Here is a 27,173-nt window from a genome sequence, read left to right as displayed (position 1 = left end):
ACAAATCACTTAATAAAGGTGAGGACTTTGTTGTTAAGGAAAACAGCCAAATAAATGATAGCAACCAAATAGCCAACATATTTGACAATCATTCCTTCAAGTAGCTTAGAAGACTCTCATGGTGTATACAAGAAGCCTTGCCTCATACATATGGAAAATTTACAAGTCATCCACGCTCTGTGAAAAACAATTAAGAAATTAATCCCTGAAAACCTAAAACTCTCACAGAGTTGACAATATCTCAAGAAGAGCACTAAAATCCTATTCTTCTGATACATGCCATGTAAAAAGCATTTGACTGTGCAGTTTGCAGCACCATCCTAGAGAACCTCAAATACAAGGGTATCAGATATTTTGCTGATAACTGGTTTTCACCCCATCTTACTGAACTCATACAGAGGATCACGTTAAGAAACACAGGAAGTGTATGCAATGAAACAGCATCTTCAGAAAGGGGTATAATTACTAAAGGTGTACCAAAGGGATCAATAATTGTCCCAGTTATACCTAGTTATGTATAAATGACCAGTAACCTCACCCCCCCCCCCCCCCCCAAATCTTTAAGGAACTGAACTCCGATGTATACAATAGCTTTAAATTTCTGATTACTTTACGAGTGTGTTAATGGGTTAAACATTTAACATTAAGCATGCAAGTAGAGGCTTTAGAGAGTTTCAGAGAGAGCATTAGGGAACAATGGACAAGAACAGGGGAAAGAGATACAGTAGAAGTAGAATGGGTAGCTTTGAGAGATGAAATAGTGAAGGCAGCAGAGGATCAAGTAGGTAAAAAAATGAGGGCTAGTAGAAACAGAAGAGATATTGAATTTAAGTGATGAAAGGAGAAAATATAAAAATGCAGTAAATGAAGCAGGCAAAAACGAATACAAACGTCTCAAAAATGAGATCGACAGGAAGAGCAAAATGGCTAAGCAGAGATGGCTAGAGGACAAATGTAAGGATGTAGAGGCACATATCACAAGGGGTAAGATAGATACTGCCTACGGGAAAATTAAAGGGACCTTTGGAGAAAAGAGAACCACTTGTATGAATATCAAGAGCTCAGATGGAAAACCAGTCTTAAGCAAAGAAGGGAAAGCAGAAAGGTGGAAGGAGTATATAGAGGATCTACACAAGGGCAATGTACTTGTGCACAATATTATGGAAATGGAAGGGGGCGTAGATGAAGGTGAAATGGGAAATATGATACTGTGTGTAGAATTTGACAGAGCACTGAAAGACCTAAGTCGAAACAAGGCCTTGGGAGTACACAACATTCTGTTAGAACTACTGATAGCCTTGGGAGAGCAAGCAATGGCAAAACTATTCCATCTGGTGGGCAAGATTTATGAGACAGGCGAAATACCCTCAGGCTTCAAGAAGAATATAATAATTCCAATCCCAAAGAAAGCAAGTGTTGACAAGTGTGAAAATTACTGAACTATCAGTTTAATAAACACTGTTGCAAAATACTAACATGAATTCTTTACAGACGAATGAAAAATCTGGTAGAAGCCAACCTCAGAGAAGATCAGTTTGGATTCCATAAAATTATTGGAACATGCAAGGCAATACTGACCCCATGACTCATCTTGGAAGATAAGTTAAGGAAAGGCAAACCTACATTTCAAGCATTTGTAAACTTAGAGAAAGCTTCTGACAATGCTGACTGGAATACTTTCTTTCAAACTCTGAAGGTAGCACGTTTAAATACAGGGAGCAAAATGATCTTTACAATTTGTACAGAAACTAGATGGCAATCATATGAGTCGAGGGGCCTGAAAGGGAAGCAGTGGTTGAGAGGGGAGTGAGACAGAGCTGCAACCTAACCCCAATGTTAATCAGACTGTATATTGAGCAAAGAGTAAAGGAAACAAAAGAAAAATTTGGAGCAGGAATTAAAATCTGTGGAGGAGAAATAAAAACATTGAGGTTTGCTGACGACACTGTAATTCTGTCAGAGACAGCAAAGGACCTGGAAGAGCAGCTGAATGGACAGTGTCTTGAAAGGAGGATATAAGATGAACATCAACAAAAGCAAAACAGTGATAATGGAATGTAACTGAATTAAATCAGGTGATGCTGAGGGAATTAGATTAGGAAACGAGGCACTTAAAAGTAGTAAATGAGTTTCGCTATTTGGGAAGCAAAATAACTGATGACTGTCAAAGTAGAGAGTATATAAAATGTAGACTGGCTATGGCAAGGAAGTGTTCGAGAAGAAGCGAAATTTGTTAATATTGACTATAGATTTAAGTGTCAGGAAATCTTTTCTGAAAGTATTTGTATGGAAGTGAAACATGGATGATAACTAGTTTAGACAAGAAGAGGGTAGAAGCTTTCGAAATGTGATGCTACAGAAGAATGTTGAGGATTAGATGGGTACGTCACGTAACTAATGAGGGGCACTGAATGGAACTGGGGAGAAGAGGAATTTGTGGCACCAGTTGACTACAAGAAAGGATTGGTTGGTAGGACATGTTCTGAGGCATCAAGGGATGACCAATTTAGTATTGGAGGGAAGTGTGGAGGATAAAAATTGTAGAGAGAAACCAAGAGATGAATACAGTAAGCAGATTCAGAAGGATGTAGGTTGCAGTAGTTATTCAGAGATGAAGAGGCTTGCACAGGATAGAGTAGTATGGAGAGCTGCATCAAGCCAGTCTCTGGAGTGAAGGCAACAACAACAACAACAACAAGCATGCAAGTGAGAAAATGTTTAAAAAAGATTTGAAATTATGTTTAAAGTTTGTTGTAAGTTGCTATACACTCTCACTATCAGACACTGTGTAAGCAGAGTCTGGGTAAATTGCTCTCAATTTTAAGAAAAAGCTAGTTTTTCATGCATCTCACTATTTATGTTGCCATGTCTCCTGAACGATGTATCATAAAGTGTTCTAACTTGCAGGTACATTCAGTGTTATATGTGGATAGTTTCTGCAAAAGTGTTATGAACTGAGTTAGTAGTAAAGAAGTAATAAATTTAGAAGTCACATCTGACGCTACTGTTTTACTACCTGAATAACAAAGTCTAAGAAGCAATAAAAAGTTTTTCTTTCATCATTCTGTGCAGCATGTCAGCAAGAAACAGTCTGCTACAGTTTTGCAATTATGTATAAAGTTTGCTGAAAATTGTGAAGTGATCTCACACTCAAATACTGGAGAACATACTCAATGTCATTTAAATGCCAAGAGTTAAAGACATACATACAGTTTCTAACTGTAATACCGGGTGAATCAGTGTTGCCTGTTATTTTTGACTCTAGTAGTAGCGATTGAGTTAATTTAGTCAAGGGTCATGGTTGGGCTCAGTTTTCCTCTACAGCAGCAGTTTAGTTACAATGGAGAGTTGAACCACCAACAATGTGTGCTCATCATAGACACACCCTTTAAAAATGCAGAATCTGTTATCAGCACTTGCAGGAAGTTCCAGCTCCAATTCAATGGCACGCATAATAGTGCAATTCCTACCCGCAGTACCATTTTGCTGTGGGTTATGAAATTTTGTGAGACTGGTTCTGCAATGTGGAGGGTAGGAAGGAGGGAGGGGGGGGGGGGGATGCACAAGAGGCAATGAAAAGATGGCCATGTCACCTGAAAACATAACATTGAAGTTGCGCATCATGCAAATTAAACAGAGTCCCAGCCAATCTGTGAGACAACATACTCAGTCTACTGGGTTATCAAGTTCATACATCTGACATATTTTACCCATTCTAAACTCTCATTCCTTCAAAACTGCAATTGTTCAAAAGTTGAAGCCTCAAGATTTTGTGAGGAGGAGACATTTTGCTGAAGTATTGAGAGTGGTGCTGGAGGAAGAACCAAGGATTTCAGATGACACTCTTTTTTTTCTAAATGTGTTAATGAACAAAATTGTCATTATTATTGCCCAAACAACTCTCACCAACTACACCTGCATCCATTGCATCTGTCATACGACTTTATTTCTTTGAAAAATATAGGAGAGCTTTCACCATGAACTCTGATCATTATTTTACAATGGTACATGAATTTCTCATTTCGGAACTTTGTAGCTGTGGTGCAAAATCATCAAAATGTTTGGTTATCACAAGGTGTTGCAACAGCTCACAGTTAAAATGTGTGTTTGGTCAAAGAAAGGAAGTTGTTTCAGGGGAAAAAGATATCCAACAGAGGAGATGCTGCCTGACTGTCTGGCTGTCCTAATCGTAGTCCATGTGGCTGCTTCATGGTGTTTTCTCAAGAACAAAGTGTACATCAATAAGCCACATATTGTGCTTCAATTATAGAATGCTACTGAGCAGAGCAAGAGAATCATGTTACAGCCCATAGCATGTTGACCAGAATAATACAAACTTTACACAGAGGATTGATGAACATGCTTAAAAAAAAAAAAGAGGGCCAGCACTTACTGGACATTACGTTTCACAAATGATTCATTTTGTCCAAATTAACATATAAGATGGAAACTGTTATTCACTGTGTAGCTTCTGAAATAAAAGAAGTTGCTACATCTTGAAATGCCACTGTGTATTATAAATTCCAAAACCATCAGATAAAGCTGACTCACCCTGCACTTGCCTTATTGTATTAAACCTTTAACATAATATTATATTTCTTAATGGGTCGCTAATGGCAACATTTAAAATTCTTAAACTCACACAATAACTGTATGAAATACTGGAAACCATTCAAAAGTCCATTTACAAGCTTGTATCACAAAATCATCACAAACTTATGAAGTTGAATATTTTTTGAGATGTTTAAAAAATGAGTAACAACAGATCATGTAAAAATATTATGAATAGTTGCTACTCACCATATAGCAGAGATGCTGAGTTGCAGATAGGTACAATATAGAGACTGTCACAAATATAGCTTTTGACCAGTATGGCCTTCATCAAAATTAGACAACAGACACACACATACACACTCACACAAATGCAACTCACACACACGTGACTGCAGTCTCCAACTGCAGTGTGTATGTGTGTGTCTGTCATCTAATTCTGAGGAAGGCCATACCGGCCAAAAGCTATATTTGTGACAGTCTCTATATTGTACCTATCTGCAACTCAGCATCTCTGCTATATGGCGAGTAGCAACTATTCATAATATTGTTACATGATCTATTATTATTCATTTTTAAACATCTCAAAAAAGATTCAACTTTATAAGTTTGTGATGATTTTGGGATACAAGCTTGTAAATGGACTTTTGAATGTTAACTTATGTGCATATTAACAGTTTCAACTTCATAGTAATATAGACAGCTGAGAGTGTTATCTGAAATCAACAAATTAGAGTTAAGGCCTAACATGAAGTAGAAGTTGATTTGAACAAAAGGAAGGGCAGTGACTTTTTCCAAAGTAGCTGGTCTCCTCACCCCCCCCCCCCCCCCCCCCCACCTTATGCGTGTAAAAATATATGAGTGGACTAGCACTTGGCAAAAAGACAAGGGCTAGTAGAAATCCTTGGGTAACAGAAGAAATATTGAATTTAATTGATGAAAGGAGAAAATATAAAAATGCAGTAAATGAAGCAGGCAAAAGGGAATACAAAAATGAGATCGACAGGAAGAGCAAAATGGCTAAGCAGGGATGGAAAGAGGACAAATGTAAGGATGTAGAGGCTTATCTCACTAGGGGTAAGATAGGTACTGTCTGCGGAAAATTAGAGAGACCTTTGGAGAAAAGAGAACCACTTATATGAATATCAAGAGCTCAGATGGAAACCCAGTTCTAAGCAAAGAAGGGAAAGCAGAATGGTGGAAGGAGTATATAGAGGGTCTATACAAGAGCGATGTACTTGAGGACAATATTATATGGAAGAGGATGTAGATGAAGATTGAATGGGAGATACGATACTGCGCGAAGAGTTTGACAGAGCACTGAAAGACCTGAGTCGAAACAAGGCCCCCGGAGTAGACAACATTCCATTAGAACTACTGACACCCTTGGGAGACCCAGTCCTGACAAAACTCTACCATCTAGTGAGCAAGATGTATGAGACAGGCGAAATACCCTCAGACTTCAAGAAGAACATAATAATTCCAATCCCAAAGAAAGGTGTTGACAAATGTGAAAATTACCGAACTATCAGTTTAATAAACACTGTTGCAAAATACTAACGCAAATTCTTTACAGACGAATGGAAAAACTGGTAGAAGCCGACCTCGGGGAAGATTAGTTTGGATTCCGCAGAAATGTTGGAACACGTGAGGCAACACTGACCCTACAACTTATCTTAGAAAATAGATTAAGGAAAGACAAACCTACATTTCTAGCATTGGTAGACTTAGAGAAAGCTTTCGACAATGTTGGCTGGAATACTCTCTTTCAAATTCTAAAGATGGCAGGGGTAAAATACAGGGAGTGAAAGGCTATTTACAATTTGTACAGAAAGCAGATGGCAGTTATAAGAGTCGAGGGGCATGAAAGGGAAGCAGCAGTTGGGAAGGGAGTGAGACAGGGTTGTAGCCTGTCCCTGATGTTATTCAATCTGTATATTAAGTAAGCAGTAAAGGAAACAAAAGAAAACTTTGGAGTAGGTATTAAAATCCAGGGAGAAGAAATAAAAAGTTTGAGGTTCGCCGATGACATTGTAATTCTGTCAGAGACAGCAAAGGACTTGGAAGAGCAGTTGAATGGAATGGACAGTGTCTTGAAAGGAGGGTATAAGATGAACATCAACAAAAGCAAAACTAGGATAATGGAATGTAGTCGAATTAAGTCGGGTGATGCTGAGGGAATTAGATTAGAAAATGAGACACTTAAAGTGGTAAAGGAGTTTTGCTATTTGGGGAGCAAAATAACTGATGATGGTCGAAGTAGAGAGGATATAAAATGTAGACTGGCAATAGCAAGGAAAGCATTTCTGAAGAAGAGAAATTTGTTAACATCGAGTATAGATTTAAGTGTCAGGAAGTCGTTTCTGAAAGTATTTGTATGGAGTTTAGCTATGTATGGAAGTGAAACATGGACGATAAATAGTTTGGACAAGAAGAGAATAGAAGCTTTTGAAATGTGGTGCTACAGAAGAATGCTGAAGATTAGATGGGTAGATCACGTAAATAATGAGGAGATATTGAACAGAATTGGGGAGAAGAGCAGTTTGTGGCACAACTTGACTAGAAGAAGGGACCAGTTGGTAGGACATGTTCTGAGGCATCAAGGCATCACAAATTTAGCATTGGAGGGCAGCGTGGAGGGTAAAAATCGTAGAGGGAGACCAAGAGATGAATACACTAAGCAGATTCAGAAGGATGTAGGTTGCAGTAAGTACTGGGAGATGAAGAAGCTTGCACAGGATAGAGTAGCATGGAGAGCTGCATCAAACCAGTCTCAGGACTGAAGACAATAATATATAGCACTTGGCATAAGTTGTGGCAGTATGCTTTATAGAAGAATACTTCAGTAGGTGCTTCTGCTGTTACTCTGTAACTTAGCTCCTTCCACCTCTGAATACATTACTTTGAGATAAAGAGTTATGGAACACTGTGTGTGAATGAATGAATTATTTATGAGGAATGACATCTATTTGATTTGCTTGTAACATCATTTTTGCTGCAAAGGATATGATAAACCACTGTTAGCAAAATTTGTCAACTATTTTCTTACTCAGAATAAAACCTTCTCCTGTATAACTGAGATGACAAAAGTCATTGGATAGCAACATGCACATACAAAGATGGCAGTAGTATCATGTACACGAGGCATAAAAGGCCAGTGCATTAGCAGAGCACTCATTTGTGCTCAAGTGACACATGTGAAACAGTTTCTGACAAGATTATGGCTGCACAACAGGAATTAAGAGACTTTGAACGCAGAATGGGAGTTGGAGCTAGATGCATGGGACATTCTATTTTGTAAATCATTAGGAAATTCGATATTCTGAGATCCACAGTGTCAAGAGTGTCCCGAGAATACCAAATTTCAGACATTACTCTCACCACGACAACACAGTAGCCAACAGCCTTCTCTTAATGACTGAGGGCAGCATGTTTGCGTAGAGTTATCAGTGCTAAGAGACAAGCAACACTGCATGAAATAACCACAGAAATCAATGTGGGATGTATGATAAATGTATCCATTAGAAAAGTGTGGTAAAATTTGGCAGTAATGGGTTATGGCAGCTGATGACTGACACGAGTGCCTTTGCTAACAGGTTGACATTACCTGTAGCATCTCTCCTGGACTCGTGACCATATTGGTTGGATGCTACATGACTGGAAAACCATGACCTGGTCAGATAAGAGTCATTTCAGGTGGTAAGAGATGATGGTAGGTTATTAGTGTGATGCACACCCCATGAAGCCTTGAACCCAAGTTGTCAACAAGGCACTGTGCAAGCTGGCAGTGGCTCCATAATGGTGCGGGCGGGTTTTGCATGGAATTTATTGGGTCCTCTGGTCCAACTGAACCAATCATTGCCCAGAAATCATTGCCTGGAAATGGTTATGTTCAGCTCTGTGGCGACCATTTGCAGCTATTCACAGACTTCATGTTCCCAAACAATGATGTCATGTCACCAGGCTACAACTGTTCATGACTGATTTGAAGAACATTCTGGACAATTTGAGTTAATGATGTGGCACACAGATCACCCAACATGAATCCCATTGAACATTATGGGACATAACTGAGAGGTCAGGTCATGCACAAACTTCTGCATCAGCACCACTTTCGCATTTATGGACAGCTGTAGAGGTAGCATGTCTCAATATTTCTGTAGGGACTTCCAAGGACTTTTTGAATCCATGCCACATTGAGCTGCTGTGCTACATCTGGCAAAATGAGGTTCTACACAATATTAGGCAGTATCCCATAATTTTTGTCACCTCAGTGCGTACTCCTGTAACTCTGTAGGAAAACACTCATATTGGTGCAGCTGAATCTGGTCTGCCTACTGAACCAGTTGTAATTACTTCCTCTACTATCACTTCCATTTAACAAGAGTGTTTTTCATTCCACTGTTATGAACACTTTTTCCAATATAAAATGTGTGTTTTGTGTGGAAAACCCATAAACTTTCAAACTGTATAGGGCTGATACCTGGCATTTCCACCACACATAACGGCAAAATTATTGTCATGAGGGGCAAGAGCAAATACTAATTTATAAGGAAATGCAAACAATATTTACCTTGACAGTATTTTGAAGAGAAATCCTGAATTGCTTCATCTACTTCAATTGAGCTACGTAGTGCCAAAAGCGATGGTAGCAATGATTGTAATGTTTGCGCAAAATGACGAGCATTATGTCTTTCAACATCAGTGTATTCCTCACGAACCTGAAAAGAAAAATCAAATTAACAGACATATTGTGAATGCATATCAAACTGTAATACATTTTAATAACTTTCTGAGCCAAATTACTAAATGAAGATATAAAAACTCTGTAGTAATAATGGAAACTTACTAGAAGATCCTAGAAAGATGAATACTCTTACTTTTCACATCACGTCATCTGACCTATAATTCTTGACCTTACAACAGCTGGCATTCTGTCATCTTCAGGAATTAAAACTACAGACTGCCAAGAATGGCAATGTGTTCTCCTTAGCTTTTCTGAAGCAGTGGAGGCTAGAACCTTCCATAAGTGAATTGAGTTTATATTTGGTTTGCAAGTTCAGTCAAGCATCCGGCAACAGATCCAGCCCCATGGCATCACAGACAGCAAGGAGGCTGTACGATCACTGAAACTGCCACTCCCATCTTCCTATAACCTATGAAAATTGTTCTTTTTTTTTCTATGTAATCAAAGTCACTCCCATGTCCTGTCCAGCGTGTAACATGATCTGTCTTGAAACTGTTGTGCATTATTTGAATCTCAGCTGCCACCTTTGTAACTGAATACCTGTAAATTGTAGCATACAACATTATTGTCATTGTTTCCAGCAGTACTTTGCAGCCATTCAATTCACAATGTTGTACCAAGGCTGACTTATTTAGTCCCTTTTCTTTGTGATGTGTGTATTCAGCACAGCGCTCAGCAACACTGGGAATTGTTTGTCCTATGTAAATATTGCCACAATCTATGTAATGTCATATATAATGGGCACAGTGAGACCTCAATCTCCAGAATGGCGTGGAAAGTAAGTCTCAAGCCATATTTCGGAGCAAGCATCCTATCTTTGTAGACATCATGCCACAGTACAATACAAATTCTGTCTTCTTGGCATCTTCAACTGCAACCTTTGCTGGTTACACCAAAAGCCTCTGACATATCTATAATGGTGCAATAGTTATCATTGAAAATATGACTTAAATACTAGCATCCAGGCTCAAGTTGGTCATCCCTAGAAATCATCTATGCCTTATGCATTATAGTGTAGCCTGAAATGACAGCAAAGTCAGCCTGTAAATCAGTGATACAAAGACTACACTGACAGAGTTGTTGACACCAAATGTACATACAGTACACATGCCGGTTAGAGAATGGAATTTATATAACACAGACTTCAAACGCCTTGGAATATAGTTCTACACTGGGTAACAGCACGGGACTATGCTAGAGAGCTCAATGCTGTAAAGAGGGCCACTTGCAGCAATACAATGACACAGCATTGCACCACGGGCCTGCAGAGGGCTGTTAGTCATTGCCCATCCAATTACTGAAATCAGGGACACTTCAGCTCATGGTACATGTGGCATTTGTAGCAGCAAAACCATGAAAAACTCACTTTTGCACATAATAAAGATCAGCCATCCAGCCAGGCATGCCATCGAATCAGCAAGTGACCAAGTTGGTGTATGTCACTAAGTTGGCTTCTGCCATGAGATCATTCCAATCCAGTGTCATCTTCAAAGGACCACCTGGCAAGGTGTCCAGCTACGACCTGAAGGACTGAGAGTCAAACTGAGGCCCTCCGAGGAACCAAGCCATTGGCGCACCTGCTAGCAACAGTCGCTACCAGTCAGTCATCTAATACAGAATGGGCAGTGTCAGCCTACAGCATCTGCAGTGATGCAGCTCAGCCACTGGTGGGGGATATTTACTTTACAAGGTCATAACATGCCTGGGCCACACCGAGCATAACAGCTTATGGTTGCCTAGTAAGACACTTCTACACTGGGCCCATGGGTCTAGGCCCTCCTTCCAGCACTGCCAGACGTGGGCTTTAGCTTATCATTTGAACTATTGGAGAAATGAAGGGATTGTAATGCCTTCAAATAATTTTTGACGGGGCCCAATCCACCTCACTCCACCAGAGAACACCCACAATCTCTAAAAATGACAATAAGTTGAAGGAAGAGATAAAAAATCTGTGAATAGTTCCAGCATCACTATAGGGAAGAGGAATTCAGTGTATTGAAATGGTTGATGTCAAAAGCTGCTCATATTTCATCACAGAATCTTTTTGGTCCAGTGTTTGGAGACCACAGACCACAGTTCTCTGACCAAAAGCTGTGCTGAGAAAGAAGACAAGAAGACCTCTAAGAGCAGAGAATGTTATGTTGCACATGACAGAACACCAAGTGAAAGATGTCTTCATTGAAGAAATCCACACAATATGAAAACCTGGCAGGAAACTATGGAAACATGGTTCACTGGAAGATGCAATCAACTGTGAGTAAAAAATCAGTTTAATGCAATGCAATAAGACAGTTATTATGAACTGTGAGGTCAAAACATGACAGCTGGATATGTACAAGACAGGTGGAAGCATTTATACAGGGTGTTTATAAATGAATGTTGGGGTTTTAACACTTTATAATATTTATTACATTAAACTTATAGTTATAAATGATATGTCAAATGAAAGAGCAACTCAAACAGTTTTACCAATAACCTCACTGGCATAGCAAAGTAGTACGCAATTGGTTGAACTTCACTGTGCCCAAGCACTCAATAGGTCAACAGGGGCCCCATGACAGGGCTTGCTAAGCATGGCCTCCACGTTCACCCGACCTAACGCCATGCCATTTTTTCCTTTGGGCCTTCATCAAGGATCGTGTCTACATGCCTCCGCTACCAGCAGACCTACCTGAATTAAGAAACTGGATTGAAGCAGCTGTTGCTACAATCACTGAAGACACATTTATCAACGTTTGGGAAGAGCTCAGCTATAGACTTGATGTGTGCTGTGTGACAAATGGTGCTCACATTGAACATTTATAAGGTTCTTGGTAAAACTGTTTGAGTTGCTCTTTCATTTGACATATCATCTATAACTGTAACTTTAATATAATAAATATTATAAAGTGTTAAAACTCCGATGTTCATTTATAAACACCCTGTATTTGCACCTAAATTGGATTGGAGTAACCACTTGTCTGAATGAATTAGTTTTGCACCACATGCTTGCTTAAACAGCTTACTTCAAATTTGACATACAATAATACTGCAACATCACTACTGCCTGGAAATCCTGTAATTCCCCAAATGGCTTGTGCAGTCTGCTTTACCTTGTTAGTAAAAATGCAATTTAGTTAAAAGTTATGGTAAAAACTTAAGGTTAACAACATTTCAGACAAACAGGAGCAATTATATGCCTAATAAATAAAGAATGACAGAAATTTCATAATACCAATTTATTTTTCAATATAATACCTGTGTATACTACATTTAGGCCCACACTCAGATAACTTCTGCAAACCATTCAAATAAAAGGTCTTCAATTTCGAGTCCAACCAAGCACTCACAGCATCAATCACTGGATCATCATTGTCAAATCGTCATCCTCTGATGTCATTTTTTATGTTTGGGAATATGGTGGATGATGTAACAATTTGTCCCCGCAGTCACGCAGAGTTTCCAATGTTGTCAGGGCTTTGTGCACCAATGCATTGTCCTGATGAAAAAGACCTTGCGTGCCAATTTTATGCGCCTTTTTTTCTTTATCTTTTCTCTCAAACAGCGCACAAGAGTGTAGTATGACGCATTGACAGTTTTGCCCTTTTGCAAGTAATCCACCATAATTATCCCTTCTGCACCCCAGAAGACCACACCATCACCTTACGGGCTGATTTTTTCACCCAGAATTTTTTTGGGGTAGGGGATGAAGGACATTTCCATTATTGTGACTATTGTTGTGTCTCAGGATCAAAATGGTGAACCCATGTTTTGTCCATTGTCACATACCTTGCAAGAAAGCCATCTTCATCAGCTTCAAATTGGCGGATGATTTCTTCACAATACTGCACACGCGCCCATCTCTAATCTGTATTCAAGTCTTTCATCAGAACCCACAGAGATGAAACTTTCTGCATTCCCAAAATATCCACAAGAATGTCACAAGCACACCCATGGGAGATTCCAAATGTGATTTTAATGTGGTGCACATTGTTCGATGATTCTGTAAAATCATATCACGAATTGAAGTCACTGTTTCATCAGTGGCAATGGTGGCAGGCCTTCTGCACCTTGACGCATCTTCCACACATGTTCTTCCATGTTTGAAGATGGACACTCAGTTTTTTGCTGTTGCATAAGATGGAGCACTGATCTTAAGTGTATTCCACATGTCCTCTGCAGTTTCCTTGGGTGTCATTCCCTTCAAATGAAGGTACCCAATCACAGCACAGTTCTTGATTCTCTCGATATTCCGCATTTTGCTTACACTAAAGTATACAATGCATCCTAGCAGCAAAGCTAACGAAGCTGGAGCCATGAAATTTGACTTGCAAACCCTCAACGTGGTATTTGTGTAAGACATTCCAGTAACTATCTTGGACTAGAAACTTTTTGACTGCCCCTTGTAAACAAATCAAACATGGATGGCAAGCCCTTGAGTTTCCAGTCAGATGGCAGTGTTGAGATAGCATGAAGCTTTGACAAGTGTTACACTCTTCTTCTACCAAAGATGATGAGCATGACATTCACTGTACTCACACAGATCTGTATTGCCATCTAAGTGGGGACAGGAAAGCTTTTTGTCAATAGTATAAATTTGAAAAGTCTATATTTATGTAAATCAAATATGGCTGACACGCACAAATTAAAAAGTGTTTCTTTAAATAATTTCTCTGTCTGCAGAAATTGAAAGACAAAACGGGTAAAGATGCTGTGGTGGCATGGCCGTGCAATCTGCCACTCCAGTGTTTGTACTTGATTCCAGTGGTGGCCGGACAGAGCAAGTACATCACTGTCGCCCGCAGCCAGTGCCCTGGCCAGCAAATACAAATACACGAGGCCACTACCAGTAGGGCCTTGTACACTTGGATTTTCTCCACCATACATGAGATTTGCACATTGACTTTTCGTCAGGGCACTGATGACCATGATGTCGATCGTTCCCTCAACCCAAATCACCATCATCATCATCATATCATATCATCATCATCATCATCATCATCATCATCATCATCATCCACCATAGGAAAATGTTCTTGAGTCAGACCATCTCCATGTCAGTATGCATGCAGTTGTCAGTGACAGGGCTCTGTACTCAGACAGTTAATAGTTGTGTTAATGTTTCTGTAACCTTGTCATTATTTGTTCTGCAGTTATCACCCAACCTAATTTTTGTGCATGTAGGGTTTGACAAAAAAAAGAGTGTACATATAGCAGTTCCATGAGTGATATGGGCCTAGCATTGGTTTAATTGCTCCAACAGCAGAAGCAACAGATTGGGCAACAACAGCAGCAGTTAGATGGGTTCATCAATTATTTATGTATTTGCCGGGAGCACAGGCCTCACAGCCACTGCTGCCTACATGCCTACATGCCCATCTGCTGCCCCCCTCCCCCATCCCTCACCTGCCCCTCCCCCAGAGTTTTCACCATTCCATGAAGCAAAGAAAGGCTGGGAAACACATCTGCAATGTCTGCAGCAGCATTTCAGTTAGAGGATCTATCACTGCAAAAAGCTTCTTTCTTGTTGTGGATTGCACCAGGTAGTTTTGATTTGCTTCAAAAACTTACCATATTGAAAGGTCCTTTAGCATTTTCATTTTCTGAAATGCTTAGCACTTATTATCTTAAGTAAACCCCCTGTGGTGGTTTCTTGTATGGATTTCCACCGGTGGCAAAAGAAACCAGGGTCTTATCAAGCATGGGTAGTCAACCTCCATTCGTTAAGTAGGAAGTGTAAATTTGCGCATGCTCACTGCCGACACTGCTATGCTGGTTCTCCGATTCACAGCATCATCCTTCATTCCGCATTGAACAGAAAGGTCTATTGGGAGGCATAGGCTTAGCATCTAGGAGACCCAACAGGTGACATGGTTTTTGCTATTGCTAAGGCTTTTGAAGTGTTACACATTGTGTCTGAACAGTTTGAGGATGTCATGTACATTTGTCAGTGCACTCATTGGCACAGCATCGTCAGTATACCTGGAGGCCTTCAATTTGTGCCTCTTAATTCATTGTGGTCACAATAAGATGTTGCTGTTTCCCACCAAAGTTTTTTGTCATGTCCTGACTGTTTCCGTGTAAACTCCCACACCGCTGCTGCCTGCATAGGCATGCCATCTGTGCCACTTGCTATAAAAAAGGCCATGTGGCCATGGTCTGTCGCAGTTCCCGCATGGTCAGGCCTTTGACACAGATGTGAAGTCCATGGAGGTGCATAGAGTTATGCCAGTCCATGGCCACAAGCTCAACATCCCCACCAAGATTTTCATCGCGCTGTTGGTTCAGCAACAAATGTTCTGTTTCCAGGTCAACACAGGGTCCTCTGTGCCCCTCATGAAACTGAAAATATACAATCATCTGGGTCAACTACTGTCTCCTCAATAAATTGTCATTTGTTGGTTATGGAAACCAGCCCATTCCTGTTCAAAGAGAGTTTACAATCGACACTGAGCATCAACTGGTCACAAGAGTGATCATGTTTTTGGCAGCATACAGTGAGACACTGGAGAACACTTTTAGTCTCGATGGATTCATGGTCTTTGGGTAATTCAAGATGCAGTACATCTTGTTTCCAACTCTATTCCATTCCAGGAACTGGACAACCTCTACCATAAGTTTGGTCCCACATTTTTGCCAGGTTTGGGGGTGGAAAAATCTTTTGAGGGACACACAACCCTCAAATTGATGGCCATATCTAAATTTTGTCACCTTGAGATCAGCAGTGAAGGAGGAACTCGACAGGTTGCAGGGCTTGGGTATCACTAAAAGGGTTGCCTCCACCCAACGGGCTACACCATTGTTTGTCATTTGCAAACCTTCTGGGGTGCTTCATTTGTTTGGAGATTTCAGATCCACCACTGATGCTCGGTCGGTAGTGGATTTTTATATGATTCCACAGACTGACAAAATCCTCATGAGACTGGGAGGTGGCAAATGTTTACAAAAACTGATTTGGTGGATGCATATCTACAGCTTCATCTGGATTCTGCTTCCAAACACATTACAGTTATCAGTGCCCTGTTTGGATTATACCGTTACATGTGTTTGCCCCCACTAATTTTCAATGATTCTTAGAAAAAATTAACATGCAACATCCCCATGTGCAAACTATCTAAATGACATTATTGTCACAGGGGTCTTTATGACAGGACCATCTTGACAACCTTCAGACCTTCAGATTCTTTTCAATAAACTGGAAGAGGCAGCCTTAAATGCAGCCTGCTGCAATCAAAATTTTTTCAGGCTGAAGTACAATAAGTAGGCCACATTCTTTCGAAGTATGGCATCCATCTTATGCAGCATCATCTAGCGGCTACTGCCAACCTTCCTAAACCACGAAACCTGAAAGAGCTCCAAGCATTTTTGGGGGGAAAAGTCAGTTACTATTCAAAATTTATCCCCAGTGCAGCAGATGTCATTCATCCCTTTAACATCTTCTGGAAGAAAGATGTTAATTTTGTTTGGTCGGTGGATTGCGATAAGGCGTTCTCCCTCATCAAGTCTTTGCTAGTGTCTACCCTGAGCAAACAGTTGGTTCTTGCCACAGACACATCCCAGTAGGGACTTGAGGCAGTTTTGTCTCACAGGAAAGCTGATGAATCTGGACAACAACATGTGCAACAAAGATTTACTTATTTACAAATAGAAACAGAAATGTTGGCAATCATCTACACGGTCCACAAAATTCACATTTTCCTTTATAGAAACAAAATTCCATCTCATCACTGACGAGAAACCACTTGTGGAGCTTTTTGGCCCCCCACTCTCGGCTTCCTGACTGGATCACACAAAGGCTTCAGCAGTGGGTTTATTTTTGAGTGCATATCTGTAAGAGATTCATTATTGTCCCACTGTTCGTTAGGCAAATGCAGTTGTGTTGTCACACTTAACCATTGGTCTTGAGCCAGAATTCGACAACAGAAGATATATGTTTCCAAAACAGTGATCACATGCAGCAGGCACTGGATTTGCTCCCAGTCACAGCAAAATTCATAGAGAAAGCCTCTTGGCAAAATCCACTGCTCCATCAGGTGTCCCAATTTGTGCCAGAATCTTGGCCCAAACAGCTGCCCACTATGAAATCAAGCCTGCTCTGCAATTTTTTCCTTCTTCGTAATTGGCTGTTGGTGGTTGATTGAACACTCCTCCTTAGTATGAATTCAGATGAAGTCTGAATTATCATCCCTTCAGTCTTACGGTCCCGAATTCTTGCTCTTCTCCACCGTGACCACTAGTGCATAGCATGCATGAAAATGCTAGCAAGGTGTTTTGTCTACTGGTTAGTCACTGCCTTAGCAATTAAGAAGCTTGTCTGTTGGTGCAAGCAGGGTGCCAAGCATCAGGCAGCCCAACACAAATTTTTGCTCCGTCGCCCAGTCCTCGTCAGCCATGGGACTGCATCCACATCAGTTTTGCAAGTCTTTTCTGTCATTCCACGTGAGGAGTAGTGGTGGATGCACTGTCAAATTACCATATGTCACGCACATGTGCTCCATCTTGGCAGACGCTACTGTGCTTACTCTAGCGCAGATTTCTGCAGTCAAAGGATTTCCATGGATTATCATCTCCAACGATGGCCCATTGTTCTCTAATTTCTGCATCCAGAAAGGTATTGCATAATTTCACTTCCAATCAAATGGTGAGGCAGAACGTATGGTGCGTACATTAGAATGCAATTAGCAAAGTGCTTGGCAGACTTGCCTGCTGACGCGGAATTGCCTCTGCTCCTAAGCATCTGCAGGACCACTCCGCTGAACAGCCACAGCCAAACAGAGGTTCTCCACAGACAACAACCCTGATACTGCTACATCTGCTGCAGGGCCTGCAATGTGGCTATGCTCTTCACAACATCACAATATGCTGTGGGCAATCCAATCTGGGCACACACATTTGGTCAGTCTGGGATGGGTGCAGGCTACGGTTCAGAAGCCTGTGAATGTTCAAGGTGGATGCTGGTGGGATGTCACATCTCCCACCATCAGAATCAACTATGTCCTCATTAGGGCAACAGCCCGCTGCAGTGGATACTGTTGGAGGGACCTGCGAAAGGAGCTGCCCCCCCACCCCCCCTTGGGGCCAGACACCATGGAGGCTGCTTCCCTGGATGAGCTAGTGGGCATCAATAATGTTGAGATGGAGCCGCTGCTGGCTCCAGATCCTCAACCAGTGTCTGAAGGCAGCTGCCCAGGCACCAGCTGCTCATCAAAGCACTGGTCAAACATTCCTCTGTCATGTTGCCTCCATCTCTTGTCACCACATGGTCCAAAGAGGCCCCAGATGTGGAATTGTCACTGCAGCCTGCACACCATCATCTGGGCCACTTCTGCCTGTATACTCTACCAGGTTACAGACAGCTTTATGGCCAATTTCTGAAAGGGCAACGCATCTTCAGATGCTGGTGAGCTGATGGAAGTCACAGCTGTCAGTGTGCACCTGCTGTTGCACTGCTGCCAACACTGCTGTCATCAATGTTGGGCCACCTCAGTGGATTGTGCAGCCTTCTTGCTGGTGCTAACCTTCTGCAAGGAATGATCCAGCTGGCATGGTCCTTCTTTTTTGCATGTCAACACCTGTGGCACCAGATCCATGGAAGAAGGGTGGAATGTGACACTCCACTTGCGCAATTCACTACCTCAGAATGTGTATCTGGCACCAGCACCTAGCAAAGCAAGTGTGTCACTGTTGCCTGCAACCAGTGACCCAGTTGGCACATACAAACATGTCGGGCCACAGCCAGTGAGGTCTCATCCACTTGCACCTTCTCTGCCACATGAAAATGTTCTTGAGTCAGACCAGCTCTGTGTTGGTGTGCTTTCAGTTGTCAGTGATAGGCTTCTGTATGTGGTCAGTTAATAGTTGTTTTCGTGTTTCTTTAACTTTGCCATTATTCATCATGCAATTATCAGCCAATATAATTTATGTGTATATAGTGGTTGTCAATAAGGAGCATAGATACATCAGAAGCAATGATGAAAAAGTTGTTTTTGCCAAGAAGCATAAAATACATAGAAAAGTACAAACTATTAAGTTTCAGGTTTCAGAAAATCAGTACTGTGTTCATGAGTATGAATTAGTAAAATGTAAGAACTAAATCAGGTGGAAACAAAAGATAAACAAAAGGAGAGAAATTAAACAAAGAAAAAAAACTGATCAAAATGATATGAAATTCTGTATTGGGCTTACAATTACAGGTGCACTAGAAAAGAATGTGGTCATAAACAAATGGGCTATATATTTCCAAGATAATTGTGTAGAATGATGTGATATGGAATGGTGTTTGGTGGGGCTATCAGTAGTGATTTCATGCAGTCAAGGAAATTTTTTTCTAGATAATTGATTTAAGTTAGAAAACGATAGAACACAGTATTTAGCTAATCATGTCAGAAAGGGTTCCTGGACTTGCTAAAGTCCACAAGCAGAGGGTCCCAATACACCACAGAGTCAACAAAAATCAGGGCTCCAACATACTTACTGGCCAAATGCCTGTAAGCTCAGTCTTTACATGAACAAATGCCCACATCTCATCCATTATTCCCTGGATTTTGTACAACACCTAAGGAATTCTATGCAGAAAGATTATGACATACTTGTGATCTTTGATGTCTTTTACTCTTTACTGAAGTTCCTGTACAACAAACTTTGGAAATCATTGGTTAGAAATTTGATCTGAAAATCAGAAATGTTTTTACAAAGATTTTATCACTGACTTCCTCTTTGATGGTGCTTACTATGAAGAATGAAAGAGTTTCCATTGACACTCTGCTCTCACCAGTGGTTTACTTTGCACAACAAAACACTCCAACAGAGCATAACAGAATGAAAATCTAAGTACAGGACATTCAAAACTAATATTTCCAAAAGTGTTTCAAAATTAATAACACTCTAAGCACATTCCTCTGCCTGCTTTGCAGATGACATGCTGGTAAACAATAAAATGATATAAATGCAAGCAGACATTTACAAACCTAGTTTCACAATGAATGTAATTGCAAGTCATGTATCAAAACAGAACATAAAACACATGTTATAGTTTTTAAGGTTAAGATAGGAAAACAACCCAGAATTTAGTACAGTAATTTTACAAGAAACAAATCAAGGCTCACAGAAGATACAAACAGATGTCAACATTTGTTTGGGTGCAAAGAAAAAAGAAATATACTGTGTTTTTCAGACAGTGGAGCTTAAAAATCCAAATTTATAATACAAACATGAAAAAACATCAACAATAGCTTCCAACCTCAGCAAGATGATTAAAGGATGACCTTGTACCATGTAATGCCGAAATACACCAAATCTCTACAAATGTGGAAAACAGTGTATAGGTAAAAGAGTACACAGAGTAGAAAGATTATTTCCATAAACACTAGTGGTACACCTATTAACTTCAGCCTAGCATGTCAGCAGTTGCAGAGCACTATTTGTCCAAATTAAATGCTATGGAATAATAGGATTTTAGTACAGACATTAAAAACTAGAGCTGTGTGGAAAGAGGAGGGAATAAAAGCCACTTGCATGGCCACAGGAGATCGGTTCATCAAGGTACCTGATAATGGGACAAGGTACTAAATGAAATATTGTGCCCATTGAGTACAGAGTACCAGCTTTACATCGATGGGCTGTTTTGTCAACTGCATTTTTCGTTTTAAGACTCCAACTGGGAGTTTTATACCACAATAATGATCACCAGCCAACTTTGGACAACCTACAATAGCCGACTGTATTGCAGTTACAAGAAACCACAACACTTTCACAAAAGGTTGACAACTGTCCTCCAATTAATTAAATGAAGAGTGTAATATCACACAGTGAGACAGTTGGCCCAAACTATATACAAGTTACAGAAAAAACTGAGCACAGTAAGAAGAAATTTAAGCTTATTTAAATATTATCCGTTAGCAGCTGTCAAAAATAAGACTTCTTTCAATCTTTTCTTATTTACTTCTGTTAATGGATTTACTCATTTATTTATTTATTGATCCCATGAAATACCATGCAGGCTGTCCAATTAATGCTTTTCCTTATGCAATATATTATTAATAATAACTGAATTTCCCATCAGTGTTTGGCAGAACATGACAACAGTATTAAATGACAAACACAATCTCAAAGTTCTGCAAAATATTATTTATTTGGTTACAAACCGTATTTCAGCTAGTTGAGCCACTGACAGATGACAACTGTATGCCGCAAACACAGGTGACATGTCATGCAACTTATTACACAAACATTAATTGTACAGAAGATACAAAATATGATGAAATGTAGAGTGTTTGAAGAGGAAAGTATTACATTTTTATGTCATGTAGAAACACATTTAACTAAAAACGAAAAATAAAGGGTTCCCCCATCCCGGAACTGTCATCTTTCTAATTTTCTTAACAGCATGTAAAACTTCGCGGTCTACATTGTTTGGGTGTTTTCTGTTAAAGATCTTTTGCAAAGTTTAATTCTGTCTTTCCTAGACTCCAGCCCTCTCATGTTCTAACAACCTAATTGCCACAGTTCTGACTGCTGACCAACACATACTTTTCCATGGTGCTTGCATGTGTTTTGTACACACAATTCTGTGTCAAAGATTGCAATTTGTCTTTAGTACTGAATAAGAGTTTCATATGCTGTTGTTATTGTAAAACACAGGTCTGCAGCTCTGAGAATTTAACTTTTTTGTGAGTCTATCTGAAATTTTACCAACATATAGGATGGTGCACCAGTTTTTGTGGCTACTGCCTGTCTCCTGTTGTCAATGTACACAAGTGGTGCAATTTTACACTTTTCTTTTTAAAGAATGTTACCAGTCAGGGCAGAACTACAGCCACCATCAATGGAAGAGATATACAGGGTGTTTTAAAATGAATGACCTGATTTTGGATGGTAATAATTATGAAACATGGGACGGAGCAGCAAGGAAATGTGTGTTGTTTGAATGGGCTTGGCCTAGAGTTTCGGAAAATCACCGGTAGATATCACTCAATGCGTCTTCTCTGTTTGCAGTCAGTCAAAATTATGATGGCATCTGCTCAACAGAACGTGTTTTATGTGCTACAGTTTATAAAGAGTGAGTCAGTGATTTCATTCCAGTGTGCTTTTCATCTGCTTTTTGGCACTGATCCACCTGCACCCAAAAACATTCACCAGTTGTATCACCAGTTAGAAGAGACAGGATGTTGGTGCAAAGGCCCCTTCTTTTTTTTGAGGCATCTACAGTGACTGGAATGCACTTCAAATGCTCCAGAATTGGCATTTTCCACAACTTCAGGAGGACTCTGACGACTTCATTTTCCAATAGAATGAAGCTTCACCATACTGGCACACCATCGTACATCATATTCCCACCACTGGAGAGGGTACAGGGGACCCCAAGACACTTCCCTGCATTCTAAGATCACCAGACAAGACTCCATGCAATATTTTCTTGTGGAAATATGTGAAGGAAGTGTGTTCATCTCTCCTTTACCACATGACACACAAGAAGTGAAAAACAGAACAACAGCCACCATAACTTCTGTAAAAATATTATGAATAGGATAGTTGCCACTCACCATGTAGCAGATTTATAATGAATTTAGCTATCATCTAGATGTTGTTTGTACTGCTGCTGGTGGACATACTGAGTACTTGTAACAGCACAGCCAAAACTTAAAGATTTTGTATTTTGCTATTAATCCCATGTTTGTAGTACATTTTTATCAATACATACGGAGTTTTAAAACAGGTCATTCATTTTTAAACATCTTGTATTAGTAATTTATACATTATATCTATCAACTTCTTTTATCAAGTATTTCTTGCCTATGAATTACTGTGAAGTTGTTAAATCACCTTCCTCTGCTCAGAAACAAATATAAAGACTAAATTTACAGTGAAGAAATACATATAAAAATTTATAAAATATACTCCAGTGATATTGCATAGCACATGAGCTGCAAAGTTTGTGATGGGAAACAATCTTTAGGACAAGAAGATAATGTACTGTGCAAAGAGAACTCTTTTGAAACAAATGAAAAGGAATAATTGAAGGACCAAAGAAGGAATAAACTGAAAAATAAGTTAAAGAAATAACACAGAAAAATAATGTGCCTATATGCCATATTAAAAATCCAAATGCTTCGAGATCAATCTCATTTGTTCCACCCCTGGCAATCATTTGCATACATGAAAATTGCAAACTTCACTGTCGTTCAGAGTCCACTTTAAACCTTAGCTCTCCCTCCACCTCGCTGGGTAAGCCAGTTCAGAAGGTTGGAGAAAGACAAAGGCACTGTGGCATTCAAACAACGTGTCAGGTTGAGGACATCTTCAATCTCAGGTGTTAACTCACACTCCACTCTACAGTTCATTTTACTTTTTACATGTACATCAAAAAAGTTGTATTACCCTGGGAAATGGCATATCAGAATGATGCAATGACCTTGGAAGTTTCTCCAATCGCAGAGCCTCCTGCTGTTCTCTTTCCCTCTCTGCTGCGAGAACCATTTCATCAATCTGCAAAGAACAAAGATGAGACATTATTTTCCGCAAAATTTCTTTCAACGTAGTATTATGCTGTAAAATAATCTGACTTTGGTAACTTAAAGGAAGATGTATATTTTCTTTGGTGATGCTTAGTCAGCTCTAGAATTATTTTTTGTACTTTGGAAAATATACTTTTAAATATTTATGGTTGATTATGTGGTGTCACCGCCAGACACCACACTTGCTGGGTGGTAGCCTTTAAATCGGCCGCGGTCCGTTAGTATACGTCGGACCCGCTTGTCGCCACTGTCAGTGATTGCAGACCGAGTGCCGCCACACGGCAGGTCTAGAGAGACTTACTAGCACTCGCCCCAGTTGTACAGCCGACTTTGCTAGGAAAGGTTCACTGACAAATAAGCTCTCATTAGCCGAGACGATAGTTAGCATAGCCTTCAGCTACGTCATTTGCTACGACCTAGCAAGGCGCCATAATCCTTTGCTATATATATTGTGATGCCTGTACCGTCAGACCAATGTTCACCAATTATGGATTAAAGTTAAGTATTACATCAACTATGTACTTTATTTGCTACTATTAATCCCATTAACTGTTCCAGACCTCACGCCAATCTGCGTGAGCTTAACGCGTGCCTTTCGGCTACCTCCGAGTGGCTTGGCTGTCTTGCCATGCCACTACAGTTGGCGACGAGGATGGGATCGCGTTTGTACCAATTGATCTTGCCTTAATTTACTTGTGTCATGGCTTCGCCACAATCTCCAGATGTACTGTCCGAATTTTATCGCTTGCAGAATCAGCAGACGCAGGCGTTATTGGATGCCCTTGGACAGCTCGTCCAGGGTCAACGTGCAATGCAAAACGATGCGGCCGCCGCCGCTACACCGCTCACGCAGCCACAACACGCAGTTGCACCACCTTTTCGTCCTTTTGATGCGGCACTGGAAATCTGGACAGAGTGGTCACGCCAATTTGGATTCCATCTCGCCGCCTACAGAATTCAAGGTAATGAGCGGCAGCCTTTTTTGTTAGCATCCGTCGGGGTGCATACATACCGAGTGACAGTGAAATTATTTCCCCGACGCGACGTAGCAACTCTGTCCTACGACGAAATTTTGTCTGCATTAGATGCATATTTCAAAGAATCAGTCAATGTAGTTGCGAAAAGGTATACCTTCTTTCGTACAAAACGTACGGCCGGTCAAACTAATCAGGAGTGGGTTGCAACCTTGCAAGGCCTTACTAGGGATTGTGCTTTTGAATGTGAATGTGGACTCCCTTATTCAGATACTATGGTACATGATGCAATTGCACAGAATGTTTCTGATGTTCGTATAAGGGAACAGATTTTGAAACTAGTCAATCCCTCCCTTCAACAAGTGATGGACATATTGGATCGGCAAGACACACTTGACTTTGCTCAGGAATCGTTTGAAACTTCGCCAGCCGTGTGTCGCTTTAACCGGCCCGCCGGGCGAGCTGCATGGAACAGTAAACAGCCCTCGCACCCGTCCGCGCAGCTGCCGCCAAGCTCTCCGCTAAGTGTGCCGCGCAAGCAGGCAAATGCAGTGCTAAAATCATGCCCGCGGTGTGCTACTAGACATTTGCGTGGGAATTGCCTGTCACGCCAAGCTATTTGCTTTTTCTGTAATAAAAAAGGACATATTCAAAGTGTTTGCCAGAAAAGCTCCGGTCGGACACTAAAAACCATTCCAGGCCCTTTGCTTCGCGCCGGAATTGGAATCGAACCCAGAATACTCAGGCTTGTGAACCTTCGCCCATGGACATTCATGTAGTTCAATCCACTCCGCCCAGTGCCACTCTCTCTAACGGTGACTGTGTTCATCCCACAAATAGTGTGCGTCGACATCGCAGGAAATCCCGTCAAGTTGCAAGTGATTCTGTACCAGTGTCAGTTCACGTTGCACGAGACAGTCACTCTTGTCGTCAGCAGGACAATAAACTTTTTGTCGACTTGGACATTAATGACAACGTGGTCCCATTCCAGCTCGATACCGGAGCTGCAGTTTCACTAATCAATCACGACACATACCAACAGCTGGGCAAACCTCCGTTGCATGCTGCAAATGTTAAGCTAACTACATATTCAGGTCACAAGATCCCTGTGTTAGGACAGTGCAGCCTTCTTGCAACACACAAGGGACAACCAAAACTTGTGTCTTTTTACGACCTTCGTTCTTCTTCTGCAGTGAACTTGTTTGGTTTAGATTTATTTCAGGTGTTTAACTTGTCTATAGTCAATCAGGTCCTATCAGTGAACCAGACTGTGCCTTCAGCCGGTGTTTCTCGTCTATGTGAAGAATTTGCAGACATTTTTACTCTGGGCCTAGGTTGCGCTAAGAACTATAAAGCACATTTGGAACTGAAAGTCAACGCGCAACCGAAATTTTTCAGAGTGCGCAATGTTCCCCACGCATTGCGTGATGAGGTCGCAAAAACATTACACGATTTGGAATCACAAGGTGTGATTGAACGTGTGCAGGCTTCTCTCTGGACCTCACCCTTAGTAATTTTGCCAAAACCTTCCGGAAAATTGAGACTTTGTGTGGACTTCAAAGCTACAGTGAATCCACAATTAGTGATTGCAACTTATCCTTTACCTGCCCGGAAGATCTTTTTGACAAACTGTGCCCGGGTAATTATTTTTCGAAGTTGGACCTCGCAGATGCGTACTTGCAAATACCGGTGGACGAAGAATTCCAGCACATCTTGGTGGTTAACACGCATCTTGGTTTGTATCGATTCAAAAGACTGCCATTCGGGTGTGCGTCCGCCCCTGCATTGTTTCAGCAATATCTGCAAACTGTTTGTGCCTCGGTCCCTACTGCAGCAAACTATCTGGACGATATTGTGATTTCCGGAAAGACGGAAGAAGAACATTTAGCCAATCTCAGAACATTATTTCAGGTCTTGCGACAAAATGGTCTTCGCTTGCGGAAGGACAAATGTGTGTTTTTTGCTCGTGACTTACCATATCTGGGCCACGTACTCAATGCCCAAGGCATACAGATAATACACTGCCAGACAAAAAAGGTGAAGCTCCTAGGTGATGTGATTGGCCATCACTGTAGTGCCATACATAAAGTAACCTCCATCAGGTGTGTTGATGACTAGAATTGCAATTTTATGTGACAGAACAAACAGCCACCAGAACACACTGATGTTGAGTGATCACTGGGGAGGACACAGAGAGGCTGCGTACTTGTATGAGACAGCATTATCAGCACATGGCAGAGTTTGAAAAGAGCTTCATTTTGGGTCTCCATTTGGCTGGCTAGTTGAATCATGCAATATCCAGATTTGTGGGGCTTTCAGCTGTGATAGTGGCCCAATGTTGGACTGCTTTGGAATGTGAGGACTGAGTTCGAGTCTCAGTCCAGTACACAGTTTTAATCTGCCACGAAG

At 40.8% G+C, this 27,173-nt stretch overlaps 1 protein-coding gene across 1 annotated transcript in view; it reads right to left on the bottom strand.

The window, feature by feature from the left end:
• Positions 1–27,173, bottom strand: part of LOC124777374 (brefeldin A-inhibited guanine nucleotide-exchange protein 3) — a 301,163-nt gene that overhangs the window by 133,457 nt on the left and 140,533 nt on the right. The window contains exons 11-12 of the mRNA XM_047252762.1: positions 23,654–23,768; positions 9,125–9,272 (exon numbers count right to left, since the gene is read on the bottom strand). Of these exons, the coding sequence (XP_047108718.1) occupies positions 9,125–9,272; positions 23,654–23,768 (263 nt within the window). The remainder of the gene's footprint in view (positions 1–9,124; positions 9,273–23,653; positions 23,769–27,173) is intronic.

This window comes from Schistocerca piceifrons, chromosome 2 (assembly GCF_021461385.2).
Source record: "Schistocerca piceifrons isolate TAMUIC-IGC-003096 chromosome 2, iqSchPice1.1, whole genome shotgun sequence".
Taxonomy (NCBI): domain Eukaryota; kingdom Metazoa; phylum Arthropoda; class Insecta; order Orthoptera; family Acrididae; genus Schistocerca; species Schistocerca piceifrons.
The sequence above is the reverse complement of the archived record's forward strand: the minus strand, read 5'-3'. Positions and strand labels throughout refer to the sequence as shown.